This window comes from Arvicanthis niloticus, chromosome 26 (genome assembly GCF_011762505.2).
Source record: "Arvicanthis niloticus isolate mArvNil1 chromosome 26, mArvNil1.pat.X, whole genome shotgun sequence".
Lineage (NCBI taxonomy): Eukaryota > Metazoa > Chordata > Mammalia > Rodentia > Muridae > Arvicanthis > Arvicanthis niloticus.
In genome coordinates, this window is record NC_133434.1 from 7,922,971 (window position 1) to 7,940,669 (window position 17,699).

At 33.8% G+C, this 17,699-nt stretch overlaps 1 protein-coding gene across 2 annotated transcripts; it reads right to left on the reverse strand.

The window, feature by feature from the left end:
- Positions 1-3,317: 3,317 nt before the first annotated feature.
- Positions 3,318-15,420, reverse strand: LOC143439018 (olfactory receptor 8G18-like). 2 transcript variants are annotated; one of them, XM_076924732.1, is made up of 3 exons: positions 15,383-15,415; positions 10,733-10,856; positions 3,318-6,347 (listed from the first exon to the last, which is right to left on the reverse strand). In XM_076924732.1, the coding sequence occupies exon 3, from the start codon at positions 6,338-6,340 to the stop codon at positions 5,396-5,398; it is 945 nt and encodes a 314-aa protein (XP_076780847.1). In that variant the 5' UTR covers positions 6,341-6,347; positions 10,733-10,856; positions 15,383-15,415; the 3' UTR covers positions 3,318-5,395. The 2 variants fall into 2 exon arrangements, with proteins under 2 accessions (XP_076780847.1, XP_076780846.1); XM_076924731.1 differs by lacking the exon at positions 10,733-10,856 and having other exon boundaries at positions 15,383-15,420.
- Positions 15,421-17,699: the final 2,279 nt, after the last annotated feature.

The window sequence follows — 17,699 nt, forward strand, 5'->3', positions numbered from 1 at the left end:
TCCAGCTGCCTGTCTCTGTACCAGTACCACATGATTTTTATCACTATTGCTCTGTAGTAGAGATGAGGTCAGGGATGGTGATTCCCAGAGCCATTCTTTTATTGTTAAGAATTGTATTCACTATTCTGGGTTTTTTGCCTTTCCAGATGAAATTGTGAATAGCTCTTTCCATGTCTTTAAATAATTGTGTTGGAATTTTGATGGGGAATCACGTTGAATCTGTAAATTGCCTTTTGTAGGATGGCCATTTTTACTATGTTAATTTTGCCAATCCATGAACATGGGAGATCTTTTCATCTTCTGAGATCTTCTTCATTTTCTTACTTGAGAGACTTGAAGTTATTGTCATACAAATCTTTCACTTGTTTGGTTAAAGTTATTCCAAGATATTTTATATTATTTGTGACTATTGTGAAGAAGTTACTTCCTAATTTCTTTCTCAGCATGTTTATCATTTATATAAAGGAAGGCTACTGATTTATTTGAGTTAATTTTATATCCGGCCATTTTGGTGAAGTTGTTTATCATTTCTCTGGTAGAATTTTTGGGGTCACTTGTATATACTATCCTATCATCTGCAAATAATAATACCTTTATTTCTTCTTTGTCAATTTGTATTCACTTGATCTCTTTTGTTGTCTTATTGTTCTAGCTAGTACTTTAAGTACTATATTGAATAGTTATGAAGAGAGCGGACATCGTTGTCTTCTCCCCAATTTTAGTGGGATTTCTCCAAGTATGTCTCCATTTAACTTGATATTGGTTGTTGTTTTCCAGTAAATTGCTTTTATTATGTTTAGATATGGGCTTTGAATTCCTGATCTTTCCAATACTTTGTATTTTCTCAAATACTTTTTTGCATATACAGAGAGGACCCTGTGATTTTTTTCTTTGACTATGTTGATATAGTGGATTATGTTAATGGATTTTTTGCATATTGAACCAACCTTGCATTCCTGGGATGAAGCCTACTTGATTGTGGTGAACAATGGTTTTGATGTATTCTTGTATTCGGTCTGCAAGAATTTTATCAAATATTTTTGCATCAATATTCATAAGTGAGACTGGTTTGAAGGTTTTTTGTGAGTTTTGGGGTTTTTTTTTGTTTTGTTTTGTTGTTTTTTGGATTTGGGTTTTTTTTTTTCTTTTTGTTGTTGTTTTTGGTTGGGTCCTTGTGTGGTTTAGGATCAGAGAAGTTGTGGCTTTATAAAATGAATTAGGTAGTATTCCTTCTGTTTCTATTTTATGGAATAGTTTGAGGAATATTTGTATCAGGTCTTCCTTGCTAGTCTGGTAGAATTCTGCTCTAAATCTACCTGGCCCTGGCCTTTTTTTGGTTGAGAAACTTTTAATGACTTCTTCTATTTCCTTAGGGGATATGGGCCTGTTTAGATAGTTTACTTGCTCTTGATTTAACTTTGGCATGTGGTATCTGTCTAGAAAACCATCCATTTTATCTAGATTTTTCAGTTTTTGTAGTAGGATCTGATGAATTTTTAAAATTTCCTCCATTTCTGTTGTTGTCTTTTATTTTAAGAAATTTCATAGAAAACAAAATAATTCAGTGGGCCTCTAGATAGATGTACTGTCAAAGTTACAATTAAATTCTGTATTCACTCAGTTTTTTTATTTAAGTTTTTATATGAAGCTTTCATTTATTTTTTAATATTTTTAACATGTGTATTACAGAAAACAAAACACAAGAAGGCAAGAACAGTTTGATGTGTTGTCTAAATCGTGCAAGCATACATACACATGGGTAATTGAGATTATAGAGTATGTACCATGCTTTCCCCACATGGGAAAAATAAAAACATTATTTCTAACACATATCCTACCAATTTCTTATTTTGTATTGCCCAAATTTGGGTACAATGTTATTCTGAAGACAAAATTGCATATACAAGACTAAAAATAATACATTAATAACTTACATATGAAAATCAGACAGTTTTTTAATTCATATAACTATGAGATGCTATTCTCTATTTTCACCTATAATTTTCAACTATATCATGTATCAAATGATCTATTAAAAACTGGTTACTTTGCCTATCTCATTCATATTTTACATTCATTAATAGTAAGTAGCACATGATACAAAAATTATGATGTATATTATATTGTTCTAAATCTTCTCTGATTTTTTTCCTGTTGAATATAGAAAAGATTATTTTATAGACAACAACCTAGTCCTCTGGCTCTTAAAATCTTTGTTTCCCTCTTCTTCAATGTTCTATGAGCAATGAGTCTTGTAGATATTTTAGATGTGGCAGGGCACCTCACATTAAAGAATTTTTGAGAAAAGTGGTATGGTAATTCTGTAAAATATGAGATGAATTTATCATACACCCTAGAGCATTCAATGCTAGGTACATATTCACAAGAATGAAAGGTATATAGACACACACACACAAACACACACACACACCTTGTAAGAATGATCAAAGAGTAAATACTTGAAATTGTTACAAACAAGGAAACAAGCTTAAAACCAAAGAAAGAAAAAAACTACTAACTGTTTATACAATCGTTAAATATAAAGCTCTACTTCATATATCCCTGGAATGGAGGTTATGCTACAATGAGTAAGGAAGGCCAGACTTCCTTGCTTACTTTTTGCTTGAAAAAAAATTGTGCATGCAAAAGAAAACAAATTACACAGAAGTGGAGTGGTGGACACATACTGTAGGGTTCATTGATATGATATATATATATATATATATATATATATATATATATATATATATGTGTGTGTGTGTGTGTGTGTGTGTGTGTGTGTGTACATAGAAACAAAAAACAACTAGTACCCAGCAATTGCTAAGGAAACTAAAATCCTAGTATATTGCTGGGAATGGGTCCAGGGTTTCTCTTGAGATTGTGATGAATATTTTCTAGAACTAGAATTAGGATGACATATGAATATTACAAGTGGACTAAAAATCAATGAATTGTATGTTTGAGAAAAGAGAATGTTTAATATATCAGTTGTAATTGTATACATATATATTTTAAAATTGAAACTTCAAATAAGTACACAAAATATATCACAATTTATTCCTCTGACACACTTCAGTAGCCTTTCCCAGAGTTTATACCTACTGTGTGATTCAGTATTATATACAAAATACTATGATTTCTCTAAGTAATTTTCTAAATATTATGGTTTTTCTGAAAGAAACAAGCAAAAAGTATGCTTGTTGAGTGAACCTTTACATTTCATTACATTGGCTTTCTCTACATAATACATGAGAGGAAAAAATAATCTTTACAGATAAAAATTTTTTAATTTTCAGATAAAAGTAGACATTTCAAAGTACCTTTTAAGTAAGTATGATTCCTTTATTGAAGTCAATTAAAAAAAAACACAGTGAATACTTTTAGCAATCAGAATGTACATATAAAAATTTTATACCACTCAATATTTACTTATCTAACAGAATAAAAGAATAGGATAGATGGTGTAAGCTAATTTTAATAAATAATTTATTGCATGGAATTGTTGAATGTTATAGGTAACTACCTTGGATTTTATCTCACAGTTACAGGAACTCAGAGATGATCTCAATACTTATTTTATTTTTTTCCATTAATTAATTAGTTAGTTTATTCACTTTAAACCCCAGTGGCTGCCTCCCCCATCAGTCTGCTCCTCACAGAATCCCTCTCTTCAATTTCTGCCCCTTCCCCTCTGAGAGCATGGAGGGCCCTATGGGTATCCTTCCATCTTGGTACATCATGTTTCTGCAGTGCTAGGTACATCCTCTCCCACTGAGGCCAGACAAGGCAGCCCAACCAGGGTAACAGATTCCACAGAGAGGTCACAGCTTTAGGGACCACCCCTGCTCAAGTTGCTCGGGCACCAGCATGAAGATAGAGCTGCATATCTGCTCCATATGAGTGGCGGGATTAGGTCAAGCCTGTATGTGCTCCTAGGTTTGTGGTTCAGCCTCTGAGAGCACTCAAGGGCCCAGGTTAGTTAACTATGTTGGCCTTGTTATGGAGTTCCTATCCCCATTCAGACTCCTAAGTCATTCCCAGAACTCTTCACTAAGAGTCCCCCAAGCTCTTTCCAATGATTGTTTCTGGGTCTCTGCATATGTTTCAGTCACATGCTGGATGGAGCTTCTAAGAGGACAGTCATGCATGCAATAAAAATTAATGAAATATAGTTTATGAATTCAAAGGAGAGAAAAAAAGAAGTATATGGTAGAATTCAGAGGTAAGAAAGGGAAAGGACAAATTAGTATGTCATTCTCAGAAATAGTATGAATAGTAATAATTCAAAGAAATTTTCTTAGGATATTAATACGAACTGATATTAAAACAGATTTAAAGTCAGATAATGATGGTACACACCTTTAATCCCAGAGCTTGGAAAGCAGAGGCAGATGGATCTCTCTGAGTTCAAGGCCAACGAAATCAACAAGATGAGTTCCAGAAAAGCTAGAGCTACACATACACACACACACACACACACATACACACACACCACTACTGAACAACTGATGGTGGAATGAAGAGCCACACTTTCTTCTCCTACAATACAACCACTCCACCTCAGGCTCTGGGAACATGTTGGAGGATGATGTAAGAATGTTCTAAGAGCAAGGACAAGAAAGTCTGCAGTGATAGTGTGTCATCTATGGATGCCAGGAAAGTAGCATCACTGCAATATAGTTCCTGAAAGAAGAACCAAAAATGAAAACAGTTAGCATACCAATATGGACAGGGGAAATTTCAGGGGACATCACTCTTGGATAAAAATCTCCGGGCAATTAAAAATTGGTAAGAACAGATCTGCTATTGATCAGCCCTCTACTCTGTAGAGTGAGAGAAAAAGACAGACAGACAGACAGACAGACAGACAGAGAAACAGACAAATGATAAAACAGAGACAAAGAGAAAGACAGAGGCAGAGTCATTTAATTTGAGAAAAAAGCAGAAGAAACACGGGACAGGTTAAAGACAGATAAGAGGAATGGTGTAATTACAGGTCTTAAATATGACATTCTCAAAAATGAATTAAAATAATTCAAAAAATATCATTTTGTTGCAATTAAGTTTGTTTTTTTTAGATGAATGTTTATACAATATGAATACACACACACACACACACACACACACACACACACACACAATATGATGGCCAATTGAACACCAGAATATAGAAACATGTCATTTTTACTATTTGTTAACATTGTTGACTGTGAAACAATATGGGGTAATATGTGTATAGAAAACTGAAATTCAAATTTATAATACTAAAAATTATGAACATGTCCTAGAAGATGAGTAATAAAATTAACAAGTAGATTAAAATAAATAATATCAATTCAAACTATGTGTTTATAAAAAACCTTGCTCTAATACTTAATACTCACATTATTTCTAACTACATAAATGTTTTTCTTTCAATTAATTTTTTCAAGGCAACAGTGACATCCTTATTCCTCAGGCTGTAGATCAAGGGGTTCAGCATGGGCACAAGAATGGTGTAAAACACAGAGGACACTTTCCCTTGGTCCAAGGAGCTGACTGATGATGGCTGAAGGTACATGAATGCTAAAGACCCAAAGAAGACAGCAACAGCCAAGATGTGGGAACTGCAGGTACTGAAGGCTTTGGACCTGCCCTCAGTGGAGCGAATACGAAGGATGCTGGCAATGATGAAGATGTAGGAAGTAATAATGGTCAGGATTGGGACAAAGATGTTCAGCGTCCCAAAAAACAAAATCAGCATTTCATTGATATAGGTATTAGAGCATGCAAGCTTCAAGAGAGGAAGAAGATCACAGAAATAGTGATTGATCACATCTAAATTGCAGAATTGAATTCTAACCATGAAGCCTGTGTGAGCTGATGCACATATCACACCAATAATATAAACTCCTGAAATCAGGGAAACGTAAATTTGATAAGACATGGTTACATTGTAAAGCAAGGGGTTACAGATGGCAACATAGCGGTCATATGCCATTGCAGCTAAAATGTAACACTCTGCAATTGCAAAAATGAGAAAGAAGTAGAGCTGAGTCATGCATCCAGAGTAGGAGATGAGGTTCTTCTCTGTCACAAAATTCACCAGCATTTTAGGGGTAACAACAGTGGACTGGCAGAAGTCAATAAAGGACAGACTGCTGAGAAAATAATACATAGGTGTGTGCAGGTGGGAACTGAGCCCAATCAGTATAATCATGCCCAGGTTCCCTGCTACAGTGATCACATAGATTCCTATGAAGAGGAAGAAGAGGGGCAGCTGGAGTTCTGGTTTCTCTGAGAGCCCAGCCAAAAAGAACTCAGTCACTTTGCAATGGTTTCCTGCTGTCATGTCATCCATTCAGATCCTGAAGGAGTAAAATAAATCATAAGGCTGTTAAAGTGACTTTATTATTATTTTCCATATTATAGTGACTTTTGTATTTTTCTTAAATGTGACCAGTTATTCGGACTCAATCATGGATTCATCTAAAAAACACTCCAATATTGGAAAAAAGAGTCTTCATTTGGAAGACTGGTTCTAGACATTTTCAGAGACATATTTGGAAGTTAGCTGTAGTTCTTTATGATGTTATGTTAGCAAGAGATAAAGTTGGGACTGGATCTGAATTCAAAACAAGTGTTAGTACATGTGTTAAGGTTCTTTTAATAGTCAAGTTAAAATTACTTTTATTTCTTCTACAGTATTTCATGTAAGTTGCATTGATTGTACATTTTCTAATTGTGTTAGTGTGTTGAAACCTGGCATGTCTGGTATGGTGGTCTATCAACAAGCTTTTGTATTATTGCCCTGAAAAATACAGAACCTTAGTCTTCTGAAAAAAGCTTGCAGGTACTGGAAGAAGTGAGTCAGGCTTTAAGCAGAAGCAAGAGGGGAGTGGGCTTGATTATTGCTGATATAACAATTTTAATTACATTAATAGCTAGCACCACTTCTTCTGTAATTGCTTTGACACAAGAAGTTAAGACAGCTACTTTCGTTAATCCTTTAGCAAAAAAAAAAAAAAAAAAAAATTACTAATGTGCTGAGTATTCAAGAGGAATTAGAGAGGTGTTTCAAACAACAGATTGATGCTCTTTATCCTATTCAAATTATTGGAGAAAGGTTCAGAGTGTAAGAGTAACAAGCCATCTCAAGTGCCATGCCAAATTTCAATGGATATGTTACTTCTATAATTAATAGTGATAGTCATTATAATTACGAAAAGGTTTAAAGAAACTTGCAGTGTATTTGGCATAATTCTGAAACCTCTCTGGATGTTTTAACTTTGCATAGTGAGATTATAAATTCAAAGAATTCTGCTTTGCCAAGCTTTGATGCTGCAGATACTGATGATAAAATTGTACAAAGACTGAGGTCATTATTTACATTTTGATTAGGTTTTAAGAATGGCATAAATAGCTTGATCATGCTCTTTTTTTTTTTTCGTCCTAGGAATACTTTTATTCCTGCTCATTATGTTAAAGCTTGTCTTTAACATCATCAACATGTTGGCACTCAACGTACATGACTTGAAACTGAAAATGGACCTCCAGACAGTGTTAGTAATTTAACAGTGTCAAGCCAAGGATGGGTAAGATTCTGCACAGAGCCTTACCAACCTAAGACAGAAGTGCATTGCTTTTGATAATGCATATTCCATGACTGTAAGGAAGGCATTCTTGTCAGAATGACCTTAGATGGATTCAACCTTGTTTTGAGGGCTGCTTGGCAGGAATCAGACATCACCTAAAGGCAAGAAAATGGGCTTCAGGCAGGAATTTGACATTATGCTAGAACAAAGAAGTAATTTCAGGCAGGAATCTAAATATTAAGCTTGAACAAAGAAGTAGCCTTCAGGCATGAAAATAACTTTGGGCTAGGGCAGGGAAGTAGGCTCAGATATTTTGGTCATTCTGATAAGCCCTTAGAAACAGTGATCTCGGGAGTGATCATGGGACTTTGTTTATTGCCTTGCTTGTTCTTTGACTATTTGTGTTTATTATCTTGCTTGTTCCCTGAGTATTTGCATCTATTTGTATTAGCTAGTTCCTCAACCTAGAACTGACTTTAATACTTGCATGTAATTAAAATGGTATAAAAAAGATTGGGGAAAATTAATTTGTGCATCATCTAAATTTAAAACTACAATCCTTCTCCAATGGCTCAGGAGTCACTGTGCTTAGATTAAGAAATATGAGAGATCAAGAAGTGATGGATAACTACAGGAAAGAAGAGTATCAGGGCACAGTGGAGCAGTTGCTCCTAAGACTTACAGTGATTGTGACAGCATGCACTGGATCTGTGTCAGCCAAAGCAGACAAAGTGCCAGCATGGAACAGGGAGTTCCACATAGATTTCACACCTAATGAGGAGTCTTTGGCACTCTATAACTACTGAGAAACTCAGTTTTCTCTCAAGGTGTAGTACTGGACAAGTTGACCATACAACAGAGAGAAATCATATATCCATGAATATATGGAGGGAAAAAATTGGCACTGGTGTGAAAACAATAACAACTGGACACAAAGTTGCATGGGAAGGGAAGGAGCATGGACCTGAGAAGAGTTGGGATTGGAGATTGAATAGGATCAAAAGATGTTTATGAAACTGTCAAAGAAATGATAAAAATAATTTAAAGCTTAAATGGATAAAAGTGTGGTCACAACCCCACAGTGAATAAATACATCTGTCAAAGGGCTTCTATGAAAAACATAAAATATTTCTATAAGGGCTTCTATGAAAAACATAAAATATTTCTATAAGTGATACCATAAAGATAACAATTTTCTAAAGTAAAATAAATACATTAATGAAACATAAACCTTATAAAATAAGATGCATACAAAGTCAATATGTGAAAAATAAATATGTGTGTGATCATATACTCATTGTGATTAAACACCAATGAAATAAAAATGAAAGACTTTCATACAAGTACATTAGAATGGCTTTTGAATAGTTACAGTAATGCCAAATATGGATGAAGACTAGGTAAACTCATCACATATCACTTGGTAGTGCTGTAAAATCTAAAATCATGAAACATTGCAAATCTACCTTGACAACGTAGTGTAAGGGTGAAAATATATCTTCTATGAACTCCAAATTATACATTTTTCAGTTTTTATCCAGGATAATTGGTAACATAAATTTTGTAAAAAAACATTCTAAAAGATTTATTTGTTTAATTTATTTATTAAAGCGTAACTAGGAAACAGCTCAAATATTCAATTATACATTTTTAATGAAATAGAATCTAAATTAGTATTTATAAGGGAATAAATCACACAAGTAAGCAATAACATATATTTTAAAAGCATTATATTGCTGGAATAGCTATAAAATAATTTTTCCAACTAATATTTGAAAATATGCAATATAGACGTATGTAGTTTTAACTACTTGTGAAAATTTTAGCAGTCAAATTAATTTATTGTATATGAATATTCATATTAGTTTTTCTGAAGAAGAAATAGCAACACATTTGAAAAACTATAACAATGATCAAACTCTTTGTATTTTTGTAATGATATCCTTTGTGTGTGTGTGTGTGTGTGTGTGTGTGTGTGTGTGTGTGTGCACATGTGCGCACATGTGTGTGTAGATTGTTTTAACCAGTGGTTTGTCTTTTTGGACCTTATATCAGTAAAGTATGAGTAATTTTTCTGACTGTCCATTCTAGAAGTTATTCACCTTGGTTAATCAATAAATATTCTTGCATAATTATAGAAATTGTCCAAGTTATATTTTGTATTTTATTTCTCATGTTACTTTTCTTTATGTTCCTATATAATTATCTTTACCCATTATTGTTTTTTGAGACAAAGTCTCAGTCTACAGTCCATCTGGCCTAGAGCAGATAAGCTTATTACTTAAATGGCTTGATACCCCATTGTAGGGGAATGCCAGGGCAGCGAGGCAGAAGTGCATAGGTAAGTCACTGGGGAAAGACCTTCAAAGAAGAAGGTTAAGGGGAGATGGGATGGGGGGGGCTGGGGGGGGGACTGGGAAAGGGGATAACATTTGAAATGTAAATAAAGAAAATTTCCAATAAAAAACATCTTAAAATGTTTGCAAAATAGTGAGGGGGGCTGGAAGTCCTGATTGCATAGACTTAGGCCTGTGCCACACCATGAGATACTACTTAATTTTTTAAATAAAGCTTCAGGCAGTACTTTAAAATGTATTTACTTTAGCATTGTAATTTGCTACAAGTATCTCATTAAACTTCTTTAACTATGTCTCACAGTCATTTATATATCAAGTTTATCAATATATCCCATTAAAAATATTTCATATGTTTTTCATCATTCCAGACACATGGAAACTTTATAAATTCCATGCTTTTTAAAGGTTCTCTTCTCTTAAATGTGTCATTATATTATCATATTTATTGAATCTATTCTTAAACATTATAAATTATTGCATTACAGGGATATTTTTGTGACTGTATTTGATCAATTTTTTATTTTATTTTTTAATTAGTTCTTCAAGAATTTTATATAATGTATTTTGGTAGTATTCAGCCCCTCTCTGAAATCTCCCTATATCCAGCCCAATCTGTGTCCTCATTTTTAAACCATCCTGCCCAGTCTGTGCTACCCATCTACTTTAAGATACATGGCCTTCTACAAATGTATGGTTGACTTATCAGGGGCAACATGCTTAAAGGAAATGAAACTCCCTCTCCCAGTACCCATCAATTACCAGTAGCTTCTTAGCTACAGGAGGAAATGCATGGGGCCTCACCTGTCCAAACAGAGATATGGTCTGGATTGAGCTTGCAACATTCTTAAAGAAAATCAGGGGCAATATTCTTAAAGAAAATGAAACTCCGTCTCCCAGCATCCATCAGTTACCAGTAGCTTCTTAGCTAGAAGAGAAAATGCATGCTGGCCTTGATTGTCCATATAGAGATATGGTCTGGATTGAGCTTACATAAGAATTTTGTATATTTTCATAATCCCTGTGAGTTCAAATGTACAGCTGTTCCCTTGTGTCTGGAGGACATTGTTTACTTGTATCCATCCACCATCTTGGGTAAATGGACTATTTGTATGGAGTTGTTGGTAGATGGGGTGCCATCAACTCCTGCAAAACTAAAAGGCTTTTCTCAATGTTATTGGTTACAGAGCTCAAAGGTATGACCTTGTTGCTGAAGACATGCTGTACTTGAATCACAGGGTGTGAAAATATCAACAAATCTGTCTTGGCGTGGGTGTTTCATCACTAATAGTTAGCTTTCATAGTGCCTGAAGCCACTCTGGACACTACTAGAAAAAAAATGTGCTCAACAATCTCATCCAGCTCTGAACCCTGTGAGCAACATTAACATCTAGACAGGAAGACAATCTCACTGGTACAATGGGGTCATGAACGTCATGGAAGCATTGAACCATTTTCTTGCCCCAGGATAAAACCCATAACTGACACTATTGTCAGAACAAAAATCTGTTGTTTTTAAACTTTTCAAAAACATTATCAAAGCATGCTAAAGATTATAGCATCCCAAAATAAAGACTGTATATATTTGTATATATCTTGGTTTATCTTTTAATTATATTGTATAGATATTCCATATGCACAATGACTTTGTGAATGGTGTTTCAGTACCTATTAAGCAAAGCACAGTAATACCTACACTATATATTCTGGTTAACTTATTCTTACTTTAATTTTTCAAACTTGAGTCACACATTTTCTCCCTAAGCTAGGACACATTTTCTTTTTGCTGCTGTATAGATTTAAGCCTCCTTTGTCCTTTGTAAGGGCCTCAGTGAAAGCTTTATATTTAGTAGTCATTGGATGTCAAGATATGAATTCTGCATGCCTTTATTGTTATTGTGTGCTCTTATAATAAAACATATTTCAATGGTATTTCTAAAATAAAAAATGAAATACAAATGACATGAAATATGAGCAAGTTAGTACCAAATTCAATCTACTAAAATACACATAAATCTCATATACTGAAGCTTTTATGTAGACCTGAGAGAACTTGAAGAAAAGCTTAATGAGAGAAGAACACACCACAGTAGTGCTTTTAAATACACTATGTGTTAAAGAAATAAAATCTCACATACTTATAGATAGGTTTACCATATAATCCAACTAGTAAGTGTCACATATAAAATTATGTCACTTAAGGCACCAAGACATGGCATTTAAGAATTAAAGCAACCTTCATCTGCTTTGGATCATTTCAGAATTTAGAGTAAAAAAACAATATAACCTGATGTTTAAAAATTATGCATCTTAAAGGTTACAAATAATGGAATCTGGAAACTCTATATATATCATCTTCAAAACAAAGCTTTCTTCTTGAATATTCAGCATGTACATACACTATTGGCAGGTGCTTTAACGTCTTTTAAAAATGCTGTCACTATTGTTGTTGTTATTATTATTACTATTATGTGTTTGTTTTATGATGTGTGTGTTCACAAGTGTATGCTGTGGCACACAGGTGAAGGCCAGAGAATAACTTTGGAGAACCTGTTTCTCCTTCCACCATATAGATTTTGAGGATAGAATCAAGGTCAACAGGATTGAGTGGCAAGTGCATTTATCATCTGAGTCATCTTGTTTGCCCAGTTAGTGCCTTAATTTCTAAGAGAGTAATGCATATGGTTACTTTTCAATCAGATGTAAAATACATATAAATGTGCAATGTGTATTAATTTACTTATTTTTCAATACTGTTATACATGAAAGTCCCCTAAGATGACTGGAACATTAATAAGAGGTTACTAATGCAAACATGTAAACATGCTGATGAAGTAAAGCAGAAATTATTATAATTTCTGTTTATATTCTTAGCATTATCCCCATGAGAGAACTGAATCTCCACAGAACAGCTCCAGTTTAATTTTTAGCTTTTATCAAGACCAACTGCACAGCTATAAATATTTTGCTTCTATTTCTAGGCTCACTGACTTTTAATATTATATCACCTTTCCACATTCTGTACTCAGTTACATTAAAGCCGATGCCATTAGCTCCTCTTCAAACATAATATTTAAAGTTATGCTTTATTGTAGATAGCTGGAAGCTTTTACAACTATTAAAATATTCTCAAAATTATCATTCATCTCTCAAAATGTATTTAATATAGAGCTCCTAACCTATGACAAACTAGATGAATATAAATATTTTCAGGTAGCATGTAGAGACCTAAAATGACTAACATATTAAGAACAAAACTGTAAAACTATAAGACATCTAAATAGTTTTGCATTTGGGAGTCATTAGATTATGTACAATCAATCTAATATTAAATTTCAAGAAAAGTTTATGACATCTTTCTGCAACCCCTCTCTCTTTTGTTCCCCTCTCTTTTTCTCCCTCCCTACCTCCCCCTCTCTCAAAATATTCCTGAAATACAAAGGAAATGACAAAGACCTTAGGTCACTGCAGCAGCGAAATGTAAAGTAAACATTCATTCTCCTTTAAAAATCTCACAACCTAAATCTATCATAACAGCATGCAGTATTTAAAATTAGGCTCTAAACAGATCATAAGACTTACTGACAAAATAAAACTGGGAGAATAAGGCAATAAAACATGTAATAGAATTGCATATTATCATATCCTGATGAATTTATCCTAACTACATAAATGTACCATTATTCATAGTAATGACACACAATGAGCAAAATATTTGAATAAAATTACAATGAAAAAAATTTCCATTACCTGTATTCAATTCAAATATATAACACTAATTATTTTTATGTATTTTACATTTAAAAAAATATTTTTACTATCAATGTATTTTGATATATATAGATTTACTATAGTTGATTCTCTGAAATTTGCTTTTGCTTGTAAAATACTTTATAATACCCAAATATTTACCAGGATAAATTAAAAATACCAACTATGTTATAATGGAACATAGTTGTTTTCAAATTAGGTCCCTAACTAAAGCTAGTTTAATGGGGTTATAAATTCTGTAACATAGAAGACAAAGTCTAATCTTGTAATTGAGATTAATTACTTTCATTACAGTTGTCATAACAGAAACAGCAAATAAAGGGGCTGTAAGGAGTCAAACATTATGAACACTTTTCCTTTTTGAATTAAAATTGAGCTGGACATCACCCATTTCTCATGGTAAGGTTTGCTCTTTATGACCAGCCTGCCTTCCAACTTACTACAGCTTCATCCATAGAAGATAAAAAGAACTAAAGAAATGGATCCACATATCAACAAAATTCTTTAAAATTTTACAGTCTAACTATTAGTATATTCGTTTTGATATGAAAATATATTTCTTCACATCCAAGGTAAGTGATTTGATAAAATCCATATGAAAACATCAAGGCATAAATTCTTACTCAGTGAAGCCCATATATCCTTGAATGATACATCGGAAATGCACATCTAAGACATCAATTATAAATATGCAGTGGCCATAGTGTGATAATGATTTATGTAATTATGCAATAAACATTACAATTTAAAGACATGCAATGAGAACATTAGGAAAGATTCAGAATGTGCTGAGCTATTGAGTGTTGTCTTTGATGTTGGATAAGCCTGTTTGTTCCTGTTAGAAATATCTCTCAACTACTCATCCTATTATGTTGTAGTAATAACACCATTATGTATGTGTTCAAGAAGTAGGAAGTACTGATATACATGGATGTGTGGCATCTGGGTAATTAAGTCAATGGTAGATGCCTCCTTTTAAAGAAGGACATTGACAGAATAAAAATCATCCAGAAATTAATTTTCTTAAGTAATATGGTGATGTGTTGAGATTTTAATATATTCTAAGGAAGCAAAATAAAAAAGGGTTTTATGGTTTGCGTTTGAGACATTTAACTACATAAATACTAATTAAAATATGAAAGCTTGGAAGCTGATTCCCTGCATATAGTATTTTCATTCAGAGATGAGGAGAGAACTATTCCAACTTGTCCTCTCAATTTTCCCATAAAGGTTTACTGTTTTTTTTTTAAATCTCCTTTCAAATTTAAAACATGTAAACAATCTCTGTTTCATTATAATTGACGGAAATACCCTTAAAGATACTAAAAAGGTACATTCTATAAGCTTTTAACATTGCTTTCTGAAATATTGAATTAATAAAGATAATTGGGACTATTTCCTGACTCTTCACAGTGGCTCATTTCATCACTTTTAATCACATTTAATCATATTTCTGGATGGATACCATCAGTCTACTTCTTTCCAAAAGTCTCAGCACCAAATTTTACTTGCCACTTGCAAAATCACTAATACTGATGTAGGCTGTCTCAAGTGCGAAGCACCCAACAGTCATCACTGAGGAGAGAACAAGATTTCAGTCTCAGAGCTATTTTTCACATTTATCTAATGATAAGCTGACATCTCCAAGTGCTTCTTCAGCTCTGGAGTTAGCAAAATTCTCACCTTTCACAATCTCCTGACCAGTTCTGCCTCTTGTTCTCTGAAGGTGTACTCTGGACTTATGTAAGCCAGCTCCAAATATCATGGCAGCACAGTCTCCAAGGATTTCCAACTCTCATGGAACAAACTATGGAAAAGAGAAGCAAATGTTATTTCCCAGTTGATTCATTACTTTTTATTATCAAACTTTATATATTGGTGGTAATGATTTATATACAGATGTCACCAATATTAAAACTAATATTTTAACAAGAAATCTTAGTAGAATTTCATTTCTTATAAGCTTTTAGACCTTCTTACTGGTTCCAGCCAACATTATGATGAACTGGTCTAGGAAGCAGAAGCCATTATTATTTGGATATATATATATATCTATATATATATATATATCCAAAAGTCACTAATAAGGAACTCATGATTTATTATAGGTGCTAGGACAGAAGATAAAATATTGCCTGGGTTTATCTGTACAAAACTTCACTAATTTCTTAGTTATACTTTTTTATTTATTTTTATTGAATATTTTATTTACATTTCAGATGCCGTCCCTTTTCTCCATATCCCCTCCCTAGAAAACTTCTATCCCATGCCCCCTTCTCCTCTTTGCTTTTATACAATTTTTTAATGTTAATCAAAGGCTTTATAAGTTTGGTAATGCTCAATATCAAGATGCCCATACAATCAGAAGTGTAACCCAATACCTGACCTAGATATAACAACTACCTTTGACTGGTAAAGACACAGAAACATCTGCCTCCATGATCCTCTCTCTTTCTCTCTCTTTCATCACCTAGCTCCTCCTCTTCTTCTCCTCCTCTCCTTACTCCTCCTCTTCTTCTCCATACTCCTCCCACCTTAGCTCCTCCTACATATCACCCTTCCTGTTAAAATAAATACAATTATTTATTTCTCTCAAAATACAATTAGAGCATAACTATACCAATTTGTGTCAGTGAGGTACAAGATAGACCTAATACCCAGTCCATCATTTTGTTGACTAACCAGAACCTCTATCATCTCTCCTAACTAAAAGACTTAGTTCTGAGCCTGGCATTTTTCTTGGCTTTAGAATGAATGTTGGCTGAAAAACATCCTCTCAATTTTTTTCTCTCAAAGTAAATAGCTAGGATTGGCTATGAGACTATAAGTTTTCAACCCCATCAGAAATCCAGAATGACTGAGTTAACTGAAATTATAGGAAGCACAAAGCATAGCTTCTAAAACTTAGCCAATTTATAGAGACCACTGAACACCTGGACAGTCCTCATACTATAAAACATTGGTGCATCCTATCCTCAGCCTTCTGGGCCAAGATCATCTGACAAACCTAGTGATGCAGAATTATTAAGTGATGCAGAATGATTACTCTGTCTTGGCAGATATAATTAGTTGACTCTTCTGCAAGTGTGTACTTTTCTGGACAGTAATTTCTCTGTAGATGAAAAGAGGCAATTCTTGCCTAGTGGCTGTCTTACCAGAACTAGAGTAATTCCAAATATGCTCAATTTCTTCTTAGAATCCAAGACAGGAAGCTGTCAGGAGCAGACAGGTCTCTAATCAAAATATCCATTAATACAGAAATGTTTGTAACATCAACTCTGTGAACTTCTGATGTTTTGAAAACCAACTATCCATGTGAGGCAATCTGGACTATTGTCTGTTAACTACTCTCAGCTATTTCTAAATAAAATATAGAAAATACCCTAACAATAAACTCAGAGTCATGAATTTGCTATAGGCCCTTAACTCACAGGCTAACCATCTCAAATCAGTTTTTAAAAAGGTAAAGAAGGACTGGGTCTAAGCCTTGTATTCCTAAATGTGTTATATAGGCGCAATGGCTATGAGAATAACAATATTAATCTCACTTTTATATCAATCAGAAGCTCGTACCAATGAAAACCTTAAATTTCCCTAGAAAGACAGCCCAATATTTATAGCATCCAGCTGAAATTCCAGGACATCGGAGGTTCAAGCAGGTCTGCTCAGCTTGCTTGATGAGTAGATACAACAAGGCTGTGTATTCTGCAATATACAATTATCAAAACAAATTTTAGTATCTAGATTTTTTTTGTTTGAATTCTGGAATCTAGTCTTCTGGCTCTGTCATTTCTAATCTATATAATTCTGAGAATTTCTATGAGGGTGTGCTCCCATCATCTTCCCATTCCCATCTCCCTGCTCTCAAATTTCCCAACACTAGGGGATCCAAAGTTTCAGGCACTAAGGCCCTCCACTTCCACTGATACCTAACCCCTTACCCAATCCCCCTCCTCCAATTACTATGAGGGTCTGCTCCCACCATCCTCCCAATCCTGCC

Excerpts from the sequence above, each read along its gene's own strand:
- LOC143439018 (XM_076924731.1), bottom strand. The coding sequence starts at position 6,340 with ATGGATGACATGACAGCAGGAAACCATTGCAAAGTGACTGAGTTCTTT.